Here is a 24,074-nt window from a genome sequence, read left to right as displayed (position 1 = left end):
TTATCATAATGTGTTATGAAGGGTGCAACCTCGGGCACACACAACTTAAGCAAAACAGTAGGTGTAGGATCAAGCTGGCAGGATGTGGAATTTGACTTCACATTTAGATCACTTATGGCAGCAGGAGTAGTTAGAGTGAAAGCAGAGAGAGAGTTTGTTGAGTGAGCGGAAGCAGCTAACTTTAAATGAACATTTGAGTCACTTGTATGAGGAGTGTTTTTGGTAATGGATGCAGTGATTGACTTCAATTTATCAGAGAAGAATTGAGAAAAGCTATTTACAAGCCTTACAGAGCCCGAAATAACATGTTGTGGTGGGTTTGTGAGTTTAACCACTGCAAAGAGTGATTTGGGCCTGCACTTGGAATTCCTAATGGCAGAGGTGAAATAAGAGGATCTAGCATCGTTAAGGGCTGTACGGTACTTAAGCAAGTGTTCTTTAAAAGCCAAAGATGCACGATAAGTCCAGTTTTCCTGTATAGTCTTTCTAGGCGGCGACCCTCAGTTTTTATCGTTCGTAGTTCAGGAGTGAACCAGGGTGAAGCACGAGTAGATGGAACCAGTCTAGTTTTAACAGGAGCATGCCTCTCAAGTATTTGAGAAAAGCGTTATTGTATATACAGCAGATTTCTGACAGACAGTTAGATAGTAGACATTCTGGCAAGGTAGAAGCCCTTATTGAAGCAGAGAAAGAAGATGGATTCACAGAGTTAATTTTGCGATAAGTCAGTATTTTCTTCAGTGGTGATATACAGTAGATATTGGAAAACTACAACTGAAGCTTATGAGTTTATGATCTGAGAAAGCAAAATCAGAACCATTAACAAATATATTATTTAAGCCAGATGTACATATGAGATCCAGTATATGACCCCTGGAGTGAGTAGCAAAAGTTACATGTTGAGTTAGGTTGAAACAGCCCAGTACAGACATCAATTCATTGCATTGTGCAGTGTTTTCATGTATATTAAAATCACCAAGCAGAATAGCAGATGAATAATTACCACAGACAAGAGTAAGTTACGCACTAATCTCAGAGAAAAAGTCAGATGGACATTTTGGAGGTCGGTAAATTAAGATTACAGCCAGTGGCGTTTGGCCAGTCATTTTCAGCGCTAGGTATTCAAATGCTGAAACATCATGAAACTCGATCTTGGAAATTTTAATGGTCTCACGGCAAACTACAGCCAGTCCTCCACCTCTACGATGAAGACGCGGTTGAGAGAAATAGATGTACCCAGGTGGAGTTAAGAGGTTAAGGTTGAAAAGGTCATTAGGAACCTGCCAGGTTTCCGTCAAAAGTAGCATGTCCAGGTTTGTGTCAGTGATTATGTCATTCAGCACTGATACTTTATCAGTTAGAGAGCGAGTGTTCAACAGCGCACATCGCAGGTCTGAAGATGCGTGTCTGCAGGTTCCGAGGTCAGGATCAAAACGCAATGATCTTAGATTTCCAAGGTTAATGGATCGATTTTCCAGCCGTGTTGTATCCGATGCACAGGTGTTGGTACGGACAACCGGAATATTATTAGAAGATGAGTAGTGATAATTCCGAAGTTTCTTCCGCGACCGGTAAATGTAGCGCGGTCGGCATAAAACTCCAAGTTGTTCACACCATTTATAAGTTTCTGGAGCCAATCGGAACGATCCTTTAAATGTTCTGAGATGGGCTGCAGAAATTTGTAAAGCCATTCAAAAACAGCAAAAAACAAAAAAGTCTTTTCAGAATATCTCATTGATAATATCCATCCTAATGACCTGCCAGATCGTATACTTTCAAGTGATGAGTAGCTATCTGATGCAATGACAGTATTTTTTATTTTCTTCTCCTCTATCCACTGCATGGCCAGTAATATTGCCAACAGTTCTGTTGCATATACTGACAAATGATTGGTTACTCTTTTCTTAATAAAACAATCTCTCTTTGGAATATATACTGCTGCACCTGCAAATCCTGTTTCAGGATCTTTGGATCCATCTGTAAATAAAAACACTGATTCTGGATAATGTTTAAAATAAATTAAAATAATACGTGGTTAAAATAATTCTGCACTATAAACCATGTTGGAAGTTGTACCAAACTATCTTTCAATTCCTGCTGTATATTAAGGTCAACATTTGGCAAAGGGAATAACCAAGGAGGAATGGAAGAAATTGAAACTGTATTACTGTACTGTAATTGGTGTAATCCTATATTTCTTGCCTTTGCATTACCTATCCATCTAAAACTAGTGTAATTTGTTTCATTATGTTCCCAACATTCCGTTAATACACTTTTGACAGGATGTAACTCATTATGTCCCTGGAGATTAACCCAGAATGCCATCATTAATTTCAATCTTCGATTCTTAAAGGCATTTCTCCCATTTCCACCTGCATCGATGATACCGGAGATGTTTTAAATGATCCACTGCAGATTCTCAGAGCCTGAGCTTGCAAGAGCCTCAAAAACTTGAGCCTTCCTAGTAGTTATTTTTTTCCAAAATCCCTGCTCTGCATATTTCCGATGTATTGCCATTGGTTCGCATCCACACTAACAGCATGTTCACATGTGGCACTTCCTAAAATATACCAATGCTTTCAGCTCAGAATCTTGCTGTGTGTCTGTATGACAAGAATGAAATACAGTGCAACAAATAGCAAGGTGATGGCAAAACATTTTCATCTGACAGCTGTTGTAACGGGGAAAAAATATAGAATTTTATGTATAATATATACATTTTTCATTTGTAGACTTTAAAAAGGCATCTGAAATAAGTGAAATATAGTGTTGTCAAGAATGTAGATTTTTCAATACATATCGATACTGAAATTTCTGAAACGCTTCCACATACCATATTTTCCATTACTCATATACCAGCTGCGCTCTCTCCGACAGCGACTTGACATATTACAAACCCGCCTCCCCTCACTCAGTCGTTTCATTTGCTCCAGATGAATATTATTGGTGTTACAGGGCTTGAATTTCGATGTGGGATTGCGCATATTGCGCAAAATTTATTGCTCATGCCCAAATACACGACATGCAATATATCAAAAGAAAGAACAGATCCTCTGCTTTTAAACAAAAAATAACCGTTTTATTCTAACTTCATGCATTTATCAACACTTGATTGTACGTAAGTTTCATAAAAAAGCTAAATTTTTAGCAAAAAGCTGAGAAAATCACATCTTTGTTAAAGTCTACATCCAGATCAGATTCAGCACAATGATCAAAACATAGATGGAGTAGATCGAGTCCATCAACACCCCTAATGCTTGCACAGTCTTTTAGCTTGTCCTGGGTCGACATTTCATTCAGTAACATTAGGCAGTTTTGATTTATATGATGTTTAATGTTGATGATCGCATTATTTTACAGATTCATATGAGTACACATATCATCACTTGTTTCTGCATCTTCTTTGCATAGAAGAAGCTTGTTTCTGCCCCCTTCTGCACAAGAGTGAAAACACGGAAAGCCGGAAAATTCTGTCAATGGTGGGGAAGTGCTTTCTCACAAATGACGGAAATTTCCTTCAATGGTGGGGAAAGTGTTAGCTTTAAGTGAAAGTGAAAGTGAAAGTGAAAGTGACACGTGACGGCCAAGTATGGTAACCCATACTTGGAATTTGACCTCTGCATTTAACCCATCCAAGTTAATGCACACACATTAGGAGCAGAGTAGTGAGTAGTTAACAAAAACACACTGCAAACGTGGATACACACACCCAGAGCAGCGGGCAGCCTTTGTGTGGCGCCCGGGGAGCGATTAGGGGTTAGGTGCCTTGCTCAAGGGCACCTCAGTCATTTCCCACCGGTTCTGGAATCGAACCAGCAACCTTTGGGTTACCAGTCCAACTCCCTAACCACTAGTCCTTGACTGCCCCGATAAGAAACAGATAAGATAACATAGACATTTACTTTATGTGCACATGAAATTATCCATGTTATATCAAATTAGCCAATAATAATGAGAAATGCACCAAATCAGCATATTAGAATGATTTCTGAAGGATCATGCGACACTGAATAATGGAATAATGGCTGCTGAAATGTACTGGTTTTACTGTATCTTGTAAATGTATTATCTACCATATATTTACTGGAAATGTATAGTATCACTCAACCACTGTGCTCTAGACACCTGGATTGTTAACAGAGGGACAATATGTCCAATTTTGGACCATTGTTGCCTGAAGCTGTTATAGACTGAGGCACTTTAGTGCAAGTGTAGATTTTTGTCAGCAATGCTATCTTTTCATGATTGTTGAATGCTATGATGTTCAATAAGTTCTTGAACTTGTGTTATGGATAGAAAACACAACAGCCTCCTAAATCAAGTGGTTCATGCTGGCATTTTGGTTTGTGGCTGTTTGGATGACCTTGACATGTGACATCACCCTCTCAAAACTCTTAAGGGAACAATGTTGCTATAGTCATTGTGATGCGATATGGGAAACCTCTTCACCACTAAGATGATGGGGTTTGTTTTGAAAAGGTGTCTGTGGGAGATCATTGTAAATAGATCTTATGGAGGCAAATCCATGCCACATATATTTGCAAAACAATAAAGTATTGCAAAATAAAATAAAGTTTTGCAAACTAAGATACAGAAATGCAAAAGAAAATAAAAGAATCGCAAATTAAAAGAATCGTAAAAAAAACCAAAAACTAATTAAACTAATTAATTAAAATTAATAAAAAAAAACAATGACAGCTGAAATGAGTCAAATCCATGCCACGTATATTTGCAAATCAATAAAGTATTGCAAAAAAAAAAAAAGTATTGGGCAATACTCTTTTGACAGCTGTAAAATAAGCTTAAAAACTTTGATCCTATTTTATCTCTGCAACAGATTTTTAGCAGCAATGATTTAGCAACACATATTTCATAATCACATGGGTTAATGAGCTGATGAGTTGAATCAGGTGTGTATGATTAGGGAGACAAAGAAAATGTGCAGTGTTGGGGTGCCTTCAGGACAGGTTTGGGAACCACTGCTCTAGATCAAGGCACCATCAATTAAGTAAAATGATGCAAAAAATAAATAAAATTAACCAATCTTTTCCATCCAGTTTACAGCACAATAACATTGAACCCTCAAGAAAGCATCAAGAAAAATAATAAGAGCCTTTAACAGTAACAGTATATGTTGTTGTTGTTGTTTTTTTTACATTTAGCTACATGTAGAGCCGGTCTTGACCTCCCTGGGGCCCTAAGCAGAATTCTTTTAAGGGGCCCTCCTACCTGACCCCTGAGCCATGCAAAAAAGCATTTGCCATTGCCAACACAGTCACACCTGACACCCCAGTGCTCCCACTACAATCCTCCCTCCCTTAACTAGTACTAATGAAAATGTAATTCCTGATATCAGAAATAGACATTGTTACTAGAAAAAGTGCGTTCTTAATATCAAGAATTCACATTTTTTTTGCACCTTATTTAGTCTCCCTGTGTTTGCAGTCCTGTGCTGGTTTGTTGTCTATGTTCCCTCGTGTTTCCAGTTTTGCCAGATGCCTGTCTTGGTTTCCCCCACGGGGAGTTTTTGTTTGTAGTTTTGTTTTGTTTATTTGTATTACTTAATAAAGATCCTTATTTTTCTGCACCTGAATCCTCGCTTCACTATTTACCATTCCGTGACACAATTTTAATACATTGCTTTCCATCTTGCTTTATTGCGGAGTTGTAACTAAACTGACTTGGAGACTAGATAATCATTGTCTTGGTTTAAAAGTATGTGCGCCTAAAATGAGGAGTGCGATCACGTCCATATTGTACTGGTCCCCAGATGTTTTGCTGGAAAGTATAACGTGCAATGTTAACGTGCAACGTGGTTTCCGAGCTGTGGTTTATAAACAAACACCGTTGCCCTTTGTCGTTTATCAAACGTAATAAATAGTAATTTGCGGGGCCCTACGCAACTTGCGTAGTGTGCGTATAGGGCTGCTTGGCTCTGGCTACATAATTGTGACTCACGTCTCAAGCTCTGTGTTTAGCATTGCAGTTCATATTATGTATGTGTATAATTTGCATTTGTGTAGCTATATTGTGTAATATATGTACAGTATGTGCAATAGGCTGTTATGTGTAAGTGTACGGCAAGTGGAACGTGTCTTAAAGGAATTTCATTCTGCAAGTATGTTAACTGAAATGGTTTAACTGAAATGAATACTCCACTTAGGGATATGGGTTTATTTCTATATTTAATTTTATGTATTATTAAATGCATCTTAATTTATTTGGATATGTTTTACACATACAGTTGTACTAACTTAATTTTTTTTAATTCTTTAGAACAAGACAAAAAGTAGCAGATTTGTTGTAGATAGACACTATAGGATGCAGACAAATTTGAACATGTAAGGTAATGTGTGAGCTAAGTTAAATGAGTGCAGTAAGTATGTCTGTGGATGGCATTACTCACTTCAAGAAAGGGAAACTCATCTCTGCTGCCTGTACATTACGGCTTGCCATAGCATATCACATGTAATATCTATTTTACAATAGTTAACAATACACCTGCCGAAATGATACTGCCCTCCCCAGCTCCACTGTGCAGGTTCACAAGCACATCACATTCATGCTGGTGACATTTCTGGCTGTGAAGAGTGTTTGCTGAGAAGATTGTGACTCTAGACACAAAGGCAAGAGATTTCCAGTTGGGCAGTGTTATTTCGGCAGTGCCGAAATTATACTGGCCTCCCCAGCTCAACTGTTCACAAGACATGTCTGACTGTGAAGAGTGTTTGCTGAGAAAATTGTAAAAATAGACACATTAGTATTGTCATCACCCATAATGGGCAAACCCTATTTTCACTTTTAAAAGACACAATCATGTGACACAGTTTGTTTATGTATCCATCTTACTTTATGTTCTGGTCTTCAAATGAGGCCAAAACTGTAGCTTTTAGGTAAATAAATCCCTTATGTGTAGTGTTCAACAAATTTATTAAAAGAACTCGACACAGTAAATAAAACACAACACCACTTAAATTCCATTTAAATAATCTGATTTAATCAGGGAGAATGTCCATTTCACTTTCTGCAAATAGAGCAGATCTTTTTTCTTTTCTTTTTTTTTTACAGTTTTTTTGTACACATTCACAGTGGAACCACCGTAGGCACACATTTCAGCCAATCTAATGTTCATAAGAGTAATTTAAAGTCAGCTCCCTATTTCTGTCATTATCAAAATAATATTTGAATGAACATGATATGCAGTTATATGTCAATAGTGTTCTTGAAATAACACTGCCCAACTGGAAACCTCTTGCCTTTGTGTCTAGGGTCACAGTCTTCTCAGCAAACAGCCATAAATGTCACCAGCATGATTGCTGATTTGCTTGACATCCACGACATCTACGGTTTTGTTTGGTTTTGCATTTAAATCATTTATGTGTGTTTTATTTCTCTCTGAATTGGCTCTGTTTGTGTGTGCCTGTGAAGACTACGCTCTGAGGTGAGGAAATGCCTCCCCGCGAGTAAATATCCAATCGCTATGCTCGAAAGAGCGCTTAACCTTGCATGGCGAACGGGGAAGTGAGGCTGCAAGTACAGGGAAGCACCACCATCTTTCAAATATGTGGTGTGGGGACATTTCGGTTTTGCCGTTAAGCGAGGATGAAAAACGTGTGCAAGCAATGTTTTACACGTGTCGCCTTCTCAAATGAAAACACTTCCAACATTACTGCACATCTGCGCCACCATCACCCAGCAAAATCACCGTCTGAAAGCAGGATAGTATAGCAGGTAATAGTTATATATAACAAAGGCAGTGGGGGTGTTCATTGCCAAAGATTTGCAGCCATTTTCAGTAATTGGAGATGTAGGCTTATGAGAGTGCTCAATCCGTGTTACAGACTGGTTAAAATTTTGATTTTGCAATTTAACATTCACAAAAAAATTATAAATAACACCAGGTTTGTTGTGCTTACTTGTAGGGCTACACTATTTGGCCCCAAAATTTGGTGCTTATAGATCAGTATGACTAATAATAATTGTTATGATTATTAGTAGTAGTAGAACTGTATAAAAATATAATAAATAATACGTATTCCTATTGTAATAACTATAAAAACTAATACAAACTATTTTATTTAAGAATAAATATAATTATACAGTAATTAAAATATAATTTTTAATAATAATATTAGTAATATATATTTTTTAATAATATGTTAAAATTCTTTACAGAAAACTTTTATTTTACGGGAAAAATGCAGGTGGCCTATAACTAAATAATTTGAAAACCATACTTCAGTATAGAAAATGATCATGTTTACTTTTTTGTTTTTATTTTTTTATATTTTTTTTTTTATATTGAGGTGAGAGCATTGCACTAAAAACACATTATGCTTTAAAAACACACATAACTTATGACGCTCCAGGAAATCCTTAATACAGCTATCTCGGTAGCTGGATAAAAAGAAGATAGAAATGCTTTGACTTATTAAATATGAAGACAATAAACACGAGACTGCACCAAAATATGGTTTATCGGTGTTCTTCATGTTTGGTGTGTTTTGCTTTTCAAATGCACATTGTAAGTGACTCAAACAGGGTTTGCAGAGACCATTTATTGAAGCAATCGAGCCGATCCTCAGTATGGAATATTGTTGGCTCATGTGGACAATTACCATAAGAGCTTGCACAGCACATGGGTGTTGCCAAATTAAAAAATGAGGTCAGACAGGGAAGATTGTTGGTTTCATAGGAATTACATAAACAGTAAATATTTGTTTTTGATATGAATTACTTCATTTAAAAGTATACACTCCAAGCTTTCTAAAGATATATCTTTCATCTCTGTGTGGCAAGTATTGCAGGGAAGAATCTACTAGGAAGCATGCAGTTTCCTAGTGGATGGAGCCCTGGAGTTAAGGATGGTATCTACAACCCCCTCAGGGGCCAGACCCACAGTTTCCAGGTCTCTTGCTGGGGGTGAAAGACTGTCCTCTGAGCCTGGGACAGATGCTCCCTCCTGGTCAGAATCTCCTGAGGAGAGCCTTCCAGGAGAGAGACTAAGTCTGTGAACCATTCTCTGGCCGGCCAGAACAGGGAAGTAGTAGACAAACTCCTTCCTGACGAACCCTTGCCAGGACTCCCGGGAGCCAATGTGGGGGATAGATACCTCTTCCACCCGAGGTATCGACTTATACCCATGCTCATTGAACCCAACAATAGTCAAATAATCTGACGTCGTCGGGCTATAAACACGGGATGAGTACAGGCTTTCCAAGACTTCGATATTTAATTCGGGAAAGAACAGGAGGTTTGTTTTGGGCAGTTGGGCCCGACCGCTGGTGAGAAAATGGTCATCAAACTTGCTTCAAGGCGCTTCTCTTGTTTAGTCAGAGTGACGACCTCGAGCTGCTCCACGTAAGATTTCGGAAACGAGGGCTGCCCACCAGTCGCACACTGGACCCCTCTCACGGCAGATCCTCATCCTGCCCGGAAGAAATCGCAGAGCAAGCTTCCAGATCTGGGATCGGACCCTCGGAGTCCGTAGAAAGGGCAAGAGATAGGGAACTGCCTGTCTCAAGCTCCGCTACGAGCTACATTTATGAGCCGCATGATCTGAATAGACACGCTGCCTCAGTGGACGTGGGACCTGAACCACGAGGCACAGCTGTCAGACTCCCATCTGTATTAAAGAGGGTGAGGCTAGAGCGGAGCTTCACAGTGAATGACTTGCAGTGAGGGCAGTCAGCTCCCGAGAGAGCTGATCTAGCATGCTCCACTCCCATAACGACCGTCATCGTGTATCGGGTGCATGGCAGAACACACGGTCTGTAAGTGTGGCGCGTTGTTTGTTAACCCCTCTTTATCTTTATATCTTTCACACTTAGATATTTTCTTTCTTTTTTTACCCTCCTAACAAAGACAGACAAAGACAGAAGATGGGCAAACTTGCTTTTTTTTTCTTTCTAGAGACTTGGCAGAGCACACAGTAGCAACATGCAGCTTCTAAAGACAAAGAATCTGAATGTCGATCGTGCATAAACGTATATATAAACGTGTATATAAACATAGTCACATACTCGGGGACGTCACCTGACATTGTCATTGTCAATCGGAGCTTGTTGAATTAACTAATCCACTTGTTTCAGACACCGGCACGCTCTGAAGGTGTTCCCATTGTGTCAGCGACATAACATGTCGTCGATATTCCCTCGAAAGGGAACTTGCTTGCAACCTTAACTGCAATAATCAAGTACATTTTCTGTAAAAAAAAAATTTGCATTATTTATTAGAATAATTTTGTAGTGTACAATCATTGTCTGATTGCTCTGAGAACAGTCTGCAGCTGGCCTGACATACAGCTATCATTGTACAGTTATCTTCCTGATTATGTTGGTCTATCCTTTCCTTATCTCCATCTCCCCTTGTGTAGACTTTGTCGATGAAGTCTTCCCTCAGCTGCTGTATTAATTTGCCTCTGATTTTGCAGATTTTTCTGTTGTGCTGACTGCGAACTGTTATTGTTGTGTTTTTCAGTCTTGTTGGCGGAGCTATGGCCCTTGGCCATTTTAATTGACTGATTTTCTGGCAGAGAGCTCACTGAATCAGAGGCAGATTCAATCAGCCGTGCATTCAGCTGAAGCTGGAGAAACCGAGAACGGAGGGGGGGTGGAGGGTGGGCAGGGAGACCTCGGTCAGAGAGTCCAAAAAAGAATGGGCGAGCCAGGCAGATTTTTGTTTCAATTGCGCTTCCAGTCCCCTAAAAGGCTTTTTCTTTAATTACTTTATCCATTTGTATTCTGGTGTGTGCATCTGTGTCTGCAGGGTTATACCCGAGAGCCTGAGTTTGAGACGTGAACGGCTTGGGAGTCTAATTTAAACATTAAATTCAATATGAAATCAAAAATGACCCTATTTACTTTCTTAATACACATTCCTGGTGTTATTGTGCATGTTGCATCCATTCATGCATGTTATTTCAAAGAAAAAAATAATCGTGAAAAAAAAATGTAATAACTTGTACTGCCTCTGTAGTGATTATTTTTGGCTGACATCACCCGCATCTCTTTATCCCCCCCATCCCCATCCCCCCCAGCTGTATATCCTGTTTAACTCAGAAATGCATTCCATTTTGAAAGTAAAATGGGTTTCGAATGCTGCTTCATGTTGAGCAAAGAAGTGTTCTTTGCTACTAAACTGCTTTGGAAAATAGCTACAATGTGTCTTCAGTTGTCATTTTGAAAAATGTGGCCTCATATGATGCGTGCTGCATTCCTAAAAATGCTGCATAAAAGCTGATTTCCTTTTAGTGTTGTTGGTGGAAGACTTTTATATCACTCCTTTTTGCCATTTGGGGATTATTTCCGTTTTTATTAGGTGAACATGCAAATACTAGTTGAGGACTGCACTCGGGAAGGTTCAAACAGTGCTGAAAAACACACTTGAGCATTAAAATGAAATGCCCTCTAATTATTGTCTGCGCAGGTGCAAACATCAGCAAGTTATCTGATTATTACAGCAGCTTATCTGCTGTCCAAGCAGGAATAGCATTTAGTCCAGCTATTTCTGTATAACCGATTTTAGAAAATACTTAAATGTGGATGGCTAATAGCTGTAGTGTAATTAGACCCACTCTTCGCCACAATGAATCGTTATCTGAATTAGCTAATTTACAGCTATGCCGAAGCTTCGAGGCGTTGTTCACACTGCAGGGAAATTACCTGATTTTTCCTAATGATTAAGTCTGCTAGTTAGATCAGATTTTTCCCTTTGCAGACTGCAGTCCATTTGTTAACAGGTTCACATTGGTTGTCATAATAATGACTTACATAAATTCATCATGCATGAGACTGTTGCTAATTAGTTTTTCTTTTTATATGAAAATATCATTTCAATTTAGTCAACAAACATTTGTATTTATTTCTTTTTAAGTTTACTCTGACTAAATTGACATCTGTTTTGGTAAACAAATTATTATTTTTTTTGTTGATCAAAGAAGGGCATAATTAAAGCAAATATTTCACAATTTATTGTTTTCATTATGGCTGTATGAACAATTTAATTAGACTAGGCTTCTGAAAATCTGATTTCATATGTGTGTTTTTGTTGGTTTTCTTTTGTGCCTGAACACCTACTTACATTTATTACCATTGAAAGTTTGGAATCAGAAAGTTTTGTCTTTTTTCTTTCTTTTTTTATTAACTTTTATGAAAGAACATTTTATTAATTATTATTTTATTTAGGGATGTCCCGATACCGATACTGGCATCGGGGATCGGCCGATACTGTCCTCATATACTCGTACTTCGCCGATACCACGCACCGATACCACGTACATTTTCCAAAACGAAACTGGCCGCCGCGAGTGCTTTTTGGGGGTGAACTGAGGCATAGAAAAGTATAATGTCGGCGGTTTGGGCTCATTTCACAGGGTTCATACAAGGTGCGTGTGTATAGTAACATAGCTGTGGTGCGCGAGCTGATAAGAGAAAAACGCGCAGCGGTCGAGCACATCCCTTTAAACAGACATTAGTGGAAAGTTTGTTCAGTCGGATGTCAATGGCAAAGAAAATAAAACGAGGCATGTAGCTTATTAACGTTAACTGACGAGAGAGAGAGCGAGCGCACTTCTGTTGAATGCTCTTGATTGCTGATCGTTCACTCAGCACATGTTATTTGGATGAAAAAACTAAATCGTATATGTAAGTAAAGTAAAACATGAACTGTTACCTTATTTAAGTACAACGCGTGGTTTTCTACATTATTACAGGACGTGTGCAGGTCAAGAAGTTCCATGAACGCAAACATCCGAAGCGTGCGCCCCGCAAACCAGCGTCTCGGCGCGTGAATACTGAATTAAATTGTCTTTCACGTCTTGCGCTTGTACGGACGAATTCACACAAAATTATGTAAAAACGCCCGTCTTGGCGAGTATCCTATAGTAAACAAAGTCGGTTATATCTCAAATGACCAGTAGCCATGTTCAAATGCGGTCCGTGCGCTCGGTCTTAAAGGGGCAGCAGTTTGATAAACTAAATAGGCTACCCTTTTCAACTTTACAAAAATATCTATCTATATATAATTTATACAGTAATGAATATGCTTTTTTTCACATTTGATTATTTTATTCAAATTTCTGTACCTGTTAGATCTTCCTGAAAAAACTCTAAAAACAGTTTATTTCGTCTGTAGCCTTTCTTTGTTCTATTGTATTTATTTGTCCTATTTGTAAATCGATTGTTTGTCCTTATTTTGTTACTGACTGCTTACTTGTTTTAAATGCACATTAATTAGGCTGGTAGTTTTTGTTGTAGTATCAAAATTGGATTAAATAATTGATATTTCACTGTTTTTTTCACTGGACAAACATTTGGACGGCTGACCCGATCCTCAGCACTGAGCCCTGCTGGAGCAGCTCTAAATATGTGCTGTGGCTATTAAATAAAAGATAAAATATGATAGAGCAATAGAATGAACAGTGACAGTAACAGAAGCTCATACAATGCATTTTAGCAGGCTTAATTAAGCATGAAAATAACTGAAAGAAATATATATTTGATGAACAAATTAAGCCAACTAATATGATGTATATTCTTTTGGTTTATCTACTAATACATTTAAAAATTACAAATGCAGTGAAAATTCAGGTATCGGTTACGGTATCGGTATCGGCGAGTACCAAAAATCAAAGTATCGGTATCGGACTCGTTCTGCAAAAAGTGGTATCGGGACATCCCTAATTTTATTCATTACTTTTGATAAGTAAAATAAATGTTTTCCAGTAAGAAGCGCCAAATCAGCATATGATTTCTGAAGGATCGTGTGACTGAAGACTGGAGTAATGACTGCTGAGAACAATAAAATAGAAAACAGTTATTTCAAATTGTAATAATGTTTAACAATATTACTGTTTTACTTAAACAGTTTTAATTAAATGCAGTCTTAAAAAAATAATATAATATATATATATATATATATATATATATTTACCAACCCCAAACTTTTGCAAAAAAAAAAGTCATATTTTGACTTCCTCACAGTCCCCAAGATGTCTCTGTATGTATTTCCCCCCTCCCTTCACCTTAAATTATCTCTCAAACTTTTAGTCCCTTTCAAAACCCCTCCTTTCCTCAATCAGAAAAGACTCGATCTCTCTATCCTCCATCATTTCTGTGCACAGGATAGCCTATATGTGTCTGGCCTGTAATTGAGTAAATTGCAATGTCTGTCACTGCTGTTTGTTCCATTTGGGCAGACTAATTTACCCGCTTCAAGGCGTCGGGCTCCTTCAGTTCGCCTGAAAATGAGCCTTGTCACTCATGCCATAGCGTTTGCACAGTACATCATTACCAGATCTGTTCACTGGCACCAACCTGACCAAGGACAAAGAGTAATATGGATTGAGTGATGTTTATTACGCACTGGCCCGGGCTTTCCTTGCCTTGCTGAGAGGCACGGGACATGGTAATGAGGGGTGAAACAGTCAGTCCTCGTAGTTGTGCTTTATGTGATGCTGGAAATTTGGGTGAAAATGATTAAGAGCGCATCGTCAGTGTTCTTTTGTAATCATTGGCGTTTGCTCATTGCCTTTGTTTGGTTGCATTGATGCATGTCTTTCCAGGCTTCTGCAACTGAAATGTTGTCATCTGATTGATAGCTGACATAATGAGCGGATGTATACAGTGAATGTGGACGAGCCGCATTTCGCTTGTCTGATTGGTTTATGCGCTTCAAACAAAGTGGCAGAGCGCTGTCCTCTATGAGCTGTCAGTCACTGTCACAAGACCCATCACCTGCGCTGTTGCCATGGCAATGACTTAGAAAGGGAGACGTAAGCAAGGCATTTTTTTTATAGTAAGTCCGTGACAGGTTTTCTCAAAGGCTGTGCTTAACAGATCTTCAGAGCTACATCTGAACATCTGAATACAAACCCTTTGAGTTATGTCTCTGGATGTGTGTGTGTGTGTGTGTGTGTGTGTGTGTGTGTGTGTCTAGGGTTGCTTGAGCTGGTGTGTGTGTGTTTCTCTCGGGGAAGGTTCTCTGTTTGTTTGTGTGTGTGTGTGTGTTTTTGTGTGTGCAAGCGATCTCAGATCTTTGAGTCTTCAAACAGATTACAGGTCACGGATGTCACGCGTGTGTCAGTGCCGGAGTGCAATGACGGTAAAAAAGTGCAAGCAATGGTGTCTCCATGAATGGCATAAATCACCGACATGTAATGCATGTCACCTTCACTCTGTTAGCCATCAATCAGCCCTACACAGAGTGGGATGATGGGCGCAAGCTCTCTTACCCTCTGCCATTCTGTCTCTCTCTATATCTGTCACTTCCTGTTCTCTGATTGGTGTCTTCTCATCACTCTTGAGCTTTCATTCCTCCTCATCTTCTTGTTTCGATCTTTCTGTTGGATTTCCATCTCTGCAGCCTTCAATCCGTCTTCCTCTTTTTGGCAAATTCTGCGTCTCTTTCACTTCCATATCTGGTCCCTCAGTCAGATTGACAGAGACTGATAATGTTGTTCTTTTCTATAAAGTCCCGTTTTCTAAACTTGTTCTGATGGAAAGTCAAATGTCATCATTCATTCACTGTCATGTCGTTTCAAACCACTATGGCTTACTTTCTTCAGTGGAACACAAAAGGAGATGTTTTGAAGAAGGCGCTGATCGCTTTTGCCATGCATTTACTGTAGGATGAATGAGTTTTCAAGCTTCAGAAAGACTCCAGAGGCTCCATAAAAAGAGTCTTAAAAGTAGTCCAAATGAATCTTCTGAATCCAAACGTGTTGTCTCCGGCTGTTGGGACCCCATCCATGTATGCAAATTTTGAGATACTGCATAAAAAACTCTCCTTGCAAGATGTCAAAATAAAACTTCAGAGATGTGCGTAAAGAATGCATACTCTCACTTGATGCGTTTTCTTATTTATGATTCTGTAAAAGAAGGCATACACATAAAGATTGATGAAAATACATTACTGAATAAATACCTAGATGCACATCAAAAAAGGGACTTTGCCTTAACCTAGCAAGCGTAGTTGCAAGCAATTTATTACAATTAATAAAATATGTTGTTCTCTTAGATGGAAACACTGCTTTATTTGCAAATTGTATTTTCCAGTATTTGTGCATACATTTAGTTTGCAGATTGGATGGAAACTTTTTCCTGTATGATCTTTCCCTCCAGTGAGCTGAATCATTGAAATTAACTCAAAAACAAGATTAGATTTGTAAATGAATCATTCAGACGTGTTTGTTGAACTGGATCAACTGATTCATATGAAAGATTTGATTCTGAAAGAATCATTCAAGAATTAGGCATCTTTACTGATGATCGTGGTACATTCATGACACAAATGGCTTCAGAAGACTTCATATGGAGCAATTTTTAATATTCTTTTTTTATGCACTGTTTTGCAGCTCGGCAGCCCTTTGGAATGACACGAGGGCAAGTAAATAATGACAGAAGTTTTGTTTTGGGTGATCTATCCTTTTAACCCAAACATTCAAGTTCAGAAAAATGGATGCTTGTTGGCTATAGAGCTTAAAGCTAACTTGTTTACCAGACTCTTTGACATACTGTTTTGCTTAAGTCTTACAGAAGTTCTACCTTTGGATGCCTCAGTGGCTTTGACTATTCATTTATTTATGAACAGATTCAGCTGAACTGGCTCTCATTCCATTTTCAAGTATCATAGATGTATTGATATTTACAGCCTGCACACATGCAACAGTAGTTGTTTTGTTGTTTTGATCTGTCATCAGGACAGTTGACCTTTAGCTGCTCTGATGGACCATCAGTGTCCCTCTCAGATCAAAAGGAAATGTCTCAACACGCGGTTCATCAGTGTGCAGCCCATGTGACTTAAATGAAATCTTTGCAACTGAATAATAACAAATGGTGGTTGGGAGTATGGAAGTATATTGCAGTCTGTCAGTACTGTCTCTCTCTTTTCAAACGACAGCATGCTGTGCAGATGTGGAGGAACTGTTTGTCTTGTCGCCACGAGGTGCTGTTCCATTGACAGCATTGTTTCATATGTGAAGAAGTGTGAGCGTGGTTTTGGCAAGAAAGGCTTAGCATGAAATGTGTTGGCTTTGTCTGCTAACAGCCCCTTGAGCAAGCTGGTTCAACTGTTTCTTTTGTGGAGGGAAATCTATTATTGAACATTGGAGGGGTGGTCTTACTCACTCACTCCCACTCGTTCTTTGTTATACTCACTAAATAATAATGGATTTTGTGTAAAAATAAAAATTGTCCATGTGTGAGCATGTGTCTGTATTTTGTTTGTGTGTGTGTTTACTGCTGAAGGCCAGAGATTTGAGTCTCTGAAGCAGTGACACAGTCAGGGCTGTCTGCCTCTTCAGGTCATTCTCATCTTAAGGCTCTTGCTGTTACAAGCTTCATTACGACGCCTTGCTGGTCTACTTAAATCTATACTATACTCGATTTGAATCATTTTCTCACATGCACAGATAATGTGTAGCATATTGTAGAGGTCAGTATAGTGAACAGATGCAAATCCTTCTTTTTTTTTTTTTTTTTTTTCAGAGGGAAGAACTTCTGACCATATTTACCAGATATGACATTTCAAGGGGTTAAAGGCACAGTATGAAAGTCTGTTTCTCCATATGCGTACTTAAGCAATCAAGCGAAGTTCAATTCCAATACTCAAGAACACAAGCACAGAGGATGTTTGAAAGTACCCGGATGTGTTCTTGATATCGAGGATGCCTTGTATGCAGACCGTTTGAAATCCCAGAAGACTGTGCGGGTGGTCAACGTACGGATTCTGTAAGCTTTAAAATGATTGTTCTCACTTAAAAGATTCCCGCTGCAAGCTCTCAAATGTGACGAATGTGAAATTTAACATTTGTCCTTTTGTTTTGCTTAATTTTAATAAAGTGATAAAGACCTGAAGAACGCCTGCAGTATTTTTATCGGCATATTGAAAATAAACTTAACATTGTCAACAATATATTGCATTACTGTTAGTACAAATAAAGCTCTTTCTGATTATGCTATGTTAGCCACTTGACAGAATACTGTTGTCTTTGATGCATTGTACAAACATCGTATTTGCGGTAAATCAAGAAAATAAGAGATTCAAACAATAAGATTAACCGTGTTGAACTATATAACAATATTAGTTTTCTGTCGATAAAGGTATCCAAACAGTTGCTCACCTGTCTAATAAAACACTTAATATATTAAATATGGAAGTAAAGCTGGAAATTGAGGGTACGGTGGATATGATGTCAAAGACAGGCAACACAATGACATGTGCTGTTACACTGGTTAAAATAGCTGATTTCTCTACATTTAAACATTGTTGTAAACAAAATATATAACATTGTTCTAGTGTTTTTGTTTTGTTTGTTTTTATCCAAAAATCGTACTTATTTTGCCTTTAAATACAAACAGAAATGTATTTCTTTATGGCAGTTTCTTGCAGTATTCCAGCTATTTTTATTTTCAGTTCTTACAGGCATTTCCTTTTCTTTCAAAAATGTTCAATTTATTTTAATTTATTTACTTTTCGAACAAAAATGATATGTCGACACTTATTTTAAGGTCATTTTAAAGAAATGTAATATTAAAGTTTTATAATCTCCTACTGACTGAAAATCACAAAAAAACTGAATGACATTAAAAAAAATAATGTCCAGAATTTTAAATGTAACCAGATGAGGACGTCATCATAGTATTTGCATACTGAATTCTGTTTGATTCTCTTTCCTATATGATTTTGCTTGTGTCTGACTTTTTTTCTATTTTGCTATTCACACCACCTACATTTTGTTTTTACTTTTGCTGTGTACTAGTACCCTGCTTTCAATCCTATTAGTCAACAAATCCTTGGTAAACATGTATAATGATGGTCACGAGCATGATTACTTGCAGCAGTATTGTCGGTTGCCTCCCTGTACACAACAACCATGTCTCATTCGGAATTGCTATTGCAGTCATTAAACATAGACACCGTAATGTGTTTGTTTGGTTGTAATGACTACATGGTATTGTTGTGTTTTAACACAGAAGATATATTGAAAGAAATGTATATGTGTGTTCAAAAACAGGTATCGGACCTTTGTCTCCGAGGACGCAGGGCCCAACACCCTGATTGCAACAGTGCTGGCCAAGGACCCAGATGGAGATGGGATCACATACAAAATTACAGCAGGCAATGAGGAGGGCAACTTTGTCATCGACAGCCAGAAAGGTGAGACATAATTTTCAAATTAGTTTTTTAAGTTCTTGATCTCTCTGATGGCCGTTTCACGCTTAGTGAACATTCACTAAGGAACACTCCAATAGAAAAGCCTTAATTCAGTGGTTTCTTTCAGACTCTTTACATTACATTGCATCATATTGTGCATTAGTAGTTTAACTATAATAATAATTAGCCTTTCGTCGAGCCCCGCCCCCCTTAGTTACTGTTGCTACGTCCGACAAACAAATGGTCAAACATGACCAGCGCGACAGATTGCCATGATGGGAAGAGGTAAACCCGTGCGTGTCAGTGACCTTTTTTGGAGCAATACCTCCGCGATATCCTCCAGATCGAGGCAAAAGGGGTTACAGTATGCAGTGGAGGGATATATTCAAAATATAAAAATACGCAATGAAGGAGACACGACTACTATCGAGGCTAATGCTTACCGGTCTCCAGCGAAATCTGAGAAACCCCATGACCTGTACCTCAAATGCATCCAGCACAGCCTTGTGGACCAGTCATGCTCTTGCACTGCCGGGTAAGTTCTCTTTCATATGTTATGGTCTATTATTGTCTATTACGAGTGGCTATTTTGTTAAAATACAAGGGTATGTTAGCTAGCTAAACCTACATGTGCGTCAAAGCCATTCAAAGCTAACTAACATTTCTCTGTTGTTTTGAGAATCAGAATCAGAATGTTTTATTTCCATTGTTGATGAACAGAATTCACAAATAGGAAATTGCTTTGGCTTAAAAGGTGCATAACAGATAATATAATAAAATGAAATAGATAAAACAAAATATAAGGCATTCAGATATCCATTTTATTTTATTATATTATCTGTTATGCACCTTTAACTAAGCCAAAGCTATTTCTTAGTTGTGAATTATGTTCAACAATGGATATAAAACATTCTGATTCTGAAAGCAGCTAATACTGAGACAATCTCTCGGGGTATCTAGTGTCCGATTTACAAACGCCGTGGGCGCACCGCTTCACCATCTTGCTTGGAGTCAATGTTTGTCGGACCTGCTCACATAGTAACGGTTGCTATGATGTGTGATTGGACAATGGCCGTTTTGGGGGAGGGGCCGGCGAGAGGTCAATTACATGTACTTTCACGCTAGGATGATCACAGCAAGGCAGCTATTCAAACAAAGGGGCTTTTCCTTCTTTTAACTTAGACATAATTTAGATACCTAAGAAGTCTTTTATGTTTATTTAATGTATGGGCTTTTTATGCCTTTATTGGAGAGGAGAGTAGAAAGACATGAGTGGTACAGGCCATACTCAGACCTGTGATGGACTTTCAGTTTTCCCACTAAGACGCAAGCACACGTCCACTGCTGCACAAACGCTCTGATAATAAAAGAAGGATTTTTTTTTTTTTTTTTTGTAGAATGAACAATATAGTGGGATATAAATGTAGAAGTGATGTGGAAGTGGTTGGGATGGGGTTTCACATCACATATGATGTGAGCATATGTGTTAACCATTCCGACTGTAAAAAGATGACTGTAATCTGAAGGATGCTTAAGGTTTATCGAAGACGTAATGATTGCTGTGAACATCTGGTAAACAGTGAAATCCAGAATGACGGAGAGTGCGAGTGAAATCAACAGCAATATCTGTTTGAAGTCAAGTATTGTGAGGTTTTAGATCCTCCGTAACTTAAAGTACTTAATAGTGAGCCAAACGTACAAACTTTACTGTATCAGTTACATTTCAAATAAGTTGAAAAGTAGCCATGCATGATTACCATTAATCATATTTTCTTTTTTCTTTTAAAGTCATCACTAGTGCAACAACGAAAAGTCATTTCTGCTTTTACAAATACAAAATTAGCCTCTGTCTAATTAAAGGTATAATGGAGGATTTTTTACTTCCGGGTGGATCACCTATACTATTGGTCCTCCTAGTTGTCAATCATTCTGGTGAATCAATCAAACTTATTCAAAAAGTGGAGAGGGCGGGTCTTATCTTCGGAAAGATCCTCCACTATACCTTTAAGAAGAGATAATTATTGTAAAGTGTTTCTTTTTTCTTTTTTTTTATTGCTCAATGTTTTATTAAAAAGCACTAACACAAGGATATATATATATTTTAAAGGAAGACAAAACATTTCAAGAAATGAAATGGTCGCAATAATTAGTCACAATTATCAAAGTAGCCACAACAGTAAATAGTTGGTAAGATTTGTATTTGATTATCAGTCTGTACTTCATATGAAAGGTGTGTACAGATCAGACACTTTGTATTCCTTGATGATTACAGAGCTTTTCCCTGGGCATTGGCACATTTATATGAACTAACATGAAAATGTAATGTCTGGTTATCTCCCGAGTCTATATTTGGTATAGACTCAAATCTCTGGCGTCCAGCAGTAAACACACACACAAACAAAATACAGAATTCTATACAAATTCTTTAAATCCTCAAAGCAACAGCATTTTCTAAACAGCTCACGATTTAATTGTCACACACACACCTCAACATTGAAAGAGCTAGACATGTATTGGTGGATTGCATTTTGATTGAAGAAGATCGGTCCTAAGATACGGACTTCACTGGTCCTTATCACAAAATACGTTTGCTGCTTACTTTCACAGTGCTTCAATTTAGTGCTCCATTCAGGTGATTCAAACATGTACCGCTTCACTGGAAGCACCGCACTTCCTTGAAGAGTGTCGCTGTTGATTCCCTTCCCTGCGTGTTCTCTCCATTCTCTCCTCTAAAGATCAAAGCGTTCCTTTATTGCCCCTTCTGCGGCTCGTCAGATCTCCGTCTCTTGTGAAATTCCCTCTATCATTCATTAGAGCCTCTCCTCCATTAGGTTGTTTTTGTTGGGGCGAAGCAGGGCCTAGACACTTGGTGCTCGTTGTTAATTTACTGTAACTCACAAAGGAATGCGCTCAGGCTGATTTAATACCCCTTTTAGGATTCAAACAGCAAAGTCAATAAGATGATCAGGCCTTTTGTATTAAATACATAAATACATAGACCGCATCCGGTCCATGAAGGATACCGGCACGGCAGCGTAATGTTTACACTGATAATATGCCAAATCATCGGCAGCACACGGCACCTGTCGAGCGTTTTTATGTTCCTTTGTTATTTGTAGTGTTTTGATTTTTCCTTAGTTCTTTGTTCTGCTAAAAGGCCTGGTGTTAAACAAGGTTCCATCCTCCTAATGCCTGGCAATGGAGAAATGCATTTCAAAAAAGAAAAGACGGCCAGAAAAGATATTTGGCTGACAGGCTGTTAACGTTGTACAAAAGCTGATAAATTGTGTAATTAAGGATGCTCTGAATGTGCCCAGCAATCCATAAAAAGAGAATACACAAAATATATATTTTTATGTGAATATAGATACAAACATACTGTCACTCTGTGGGAATTAGTTTTGTATATTTAGTTACCTAATCAAAAAAGGTAGAATTAGTAGAAATTGCAATACTTTCAAATGAAAAACAGAAGATCCGCACTTGCTTTTGTCTTCTTAATGAATGAATGATTTATTTATTTTATTTATTTGCTAGAAACTGCAGTGATTTCTATGTATTGGTATGTGTTCTCAGTTTTGCTCAAATGTAGATAGAGGCACATTTTTCCAATGAGCCTGTATTTTTTTAAAGTAGCCTATGCATTCGAGAAAGTTATTTTAGACTGGCTAATGTAGGTTAAGGTGTTCGAACAAGAGTTTAATTCACTTTTTATTTATTTTTTATTATTTTCAGAGTGCAAACATTTTTTCACATTTTGGGGATGTGGTTTGCTCTAGCTCACAGTGGGCATGACAGTGATATAAACTGGCGTAAAGAGCGGGCCAGTGGCATGCCCCTCACTCTCATGTATGGAGACATTTGCTTGTCATGCCCCTGGAGAAACATCTTCTCTATGTTTGATGTGCACTGATATGTGCTGGCTGCCTCTTCCATCTGTGTCATGTCCTAGACTCCCGCAGTATACTGCATACTAATCGTAATAGACACTTCCAGCTCAAGGACAGATAAATCACACGCGAATCATTACTGAAATTTCTGTTGCTTAAGCCGGCAGTTTGTCAATATTTATAATCCTGGCTCAAGCACTTTGTTTAATTCTGTGTATATCTTTGTTTAAAATCACTGGGGGTGATGCGTACCGTAGTAATGCCTCGGTGTGGTTTGAAACATTGGTTTGGAAAAACGTTAGCAGAGACTCAACAGATTAGCCTGTGGCTCTCATACCCTGCAGTTAATACAACTGTCGAGAGAATAGAGTTAGAACCTGTGACAAGACTCCTCATGGCACAAAATACACACACACTCTCTCTCTCTCTCTCTCTCTCTCTTTCTTTCTCCTCATTCATTTCAGCCCCCACTAACATTTGGATGGAGAGGTAGTGAGGCTAGGGGTGTTCAGATTGAATTAGAATTGATTACATGTTCTTTTTCCCCTGAGTTGTGCCACAAAAGGACTAGTGTTGTGCATTAGAATCAATTCAAGAAACCAGGGTACATGTGATTTCTCTCTTGCCAATTCTGTGTCAGTTGATGTGCTGGTTTCTTTAATGTCCCTTTGCTGCTAGCTGAAGATAGCAGTCATCTAGCTCTTCAGATTATGAATGCAGAGCTGAATGCAGCAGAGTCTAATGCTCTCTCCTGAAAGAGATGGCACTGCATGGTATACAGCAGAGGGTCACGTAGGAGCTGACACCGGCTGTCTCCACAGATAAGACACAATGTATGAAGCATAACGGTTTCCCTGGCACATTCACAAAAACATTTACATTCATCCATAAAAACATCCAATATATACAGGAATTTTGCATAGTACAAACCTCAGGAATGGCAAATATACTCATCATTGCCTTAAAGGTCAGATACAGCCTATCTGCATTATGAATGAGCGCTCAAAGATTAGTCTTCATGGGTCCATG

General features: G+C 38.3%; 1 protein-coding gene across 1 annotated transcript in view; it reads left to right on the top strand.

Moving 5' to 3' along the window:
- Positions 1-24,074, top strand: part of LOC311288215 (neural-cadherin) — a gene marked incomplete at its 5' end in the record, with an annotated part of 267,805 nt that overhangs the window by 127,565 nt on the left and 116,166 nt on the right. Inside the window, one exon of the mRNA XM_084405506.1 lies at positions 19,016-19,158. Coding sequence (XP_084261632.1) covers positions 19,016-19,158 — 143 coding nt within the window. The remainder of the gene's footprint in view (positions 1-19,015; positions 19,159-24,074) is intronic.

This window comes from Rutilus rutilus, assembly GCF_951802725.1.
Source record: "Rutilus rutilus genome assembly, chromosome: 3".
Taxonomy (NCBI): Eukaryota; Metazoa; Chordata; class Actinopteri; order Cypriniformes; family Leuciscidae; genus Rutilus; species Rutilus rutilus.
This window is presented reverse-complemented; position numbering and strand designations above follow the sequence as displayed.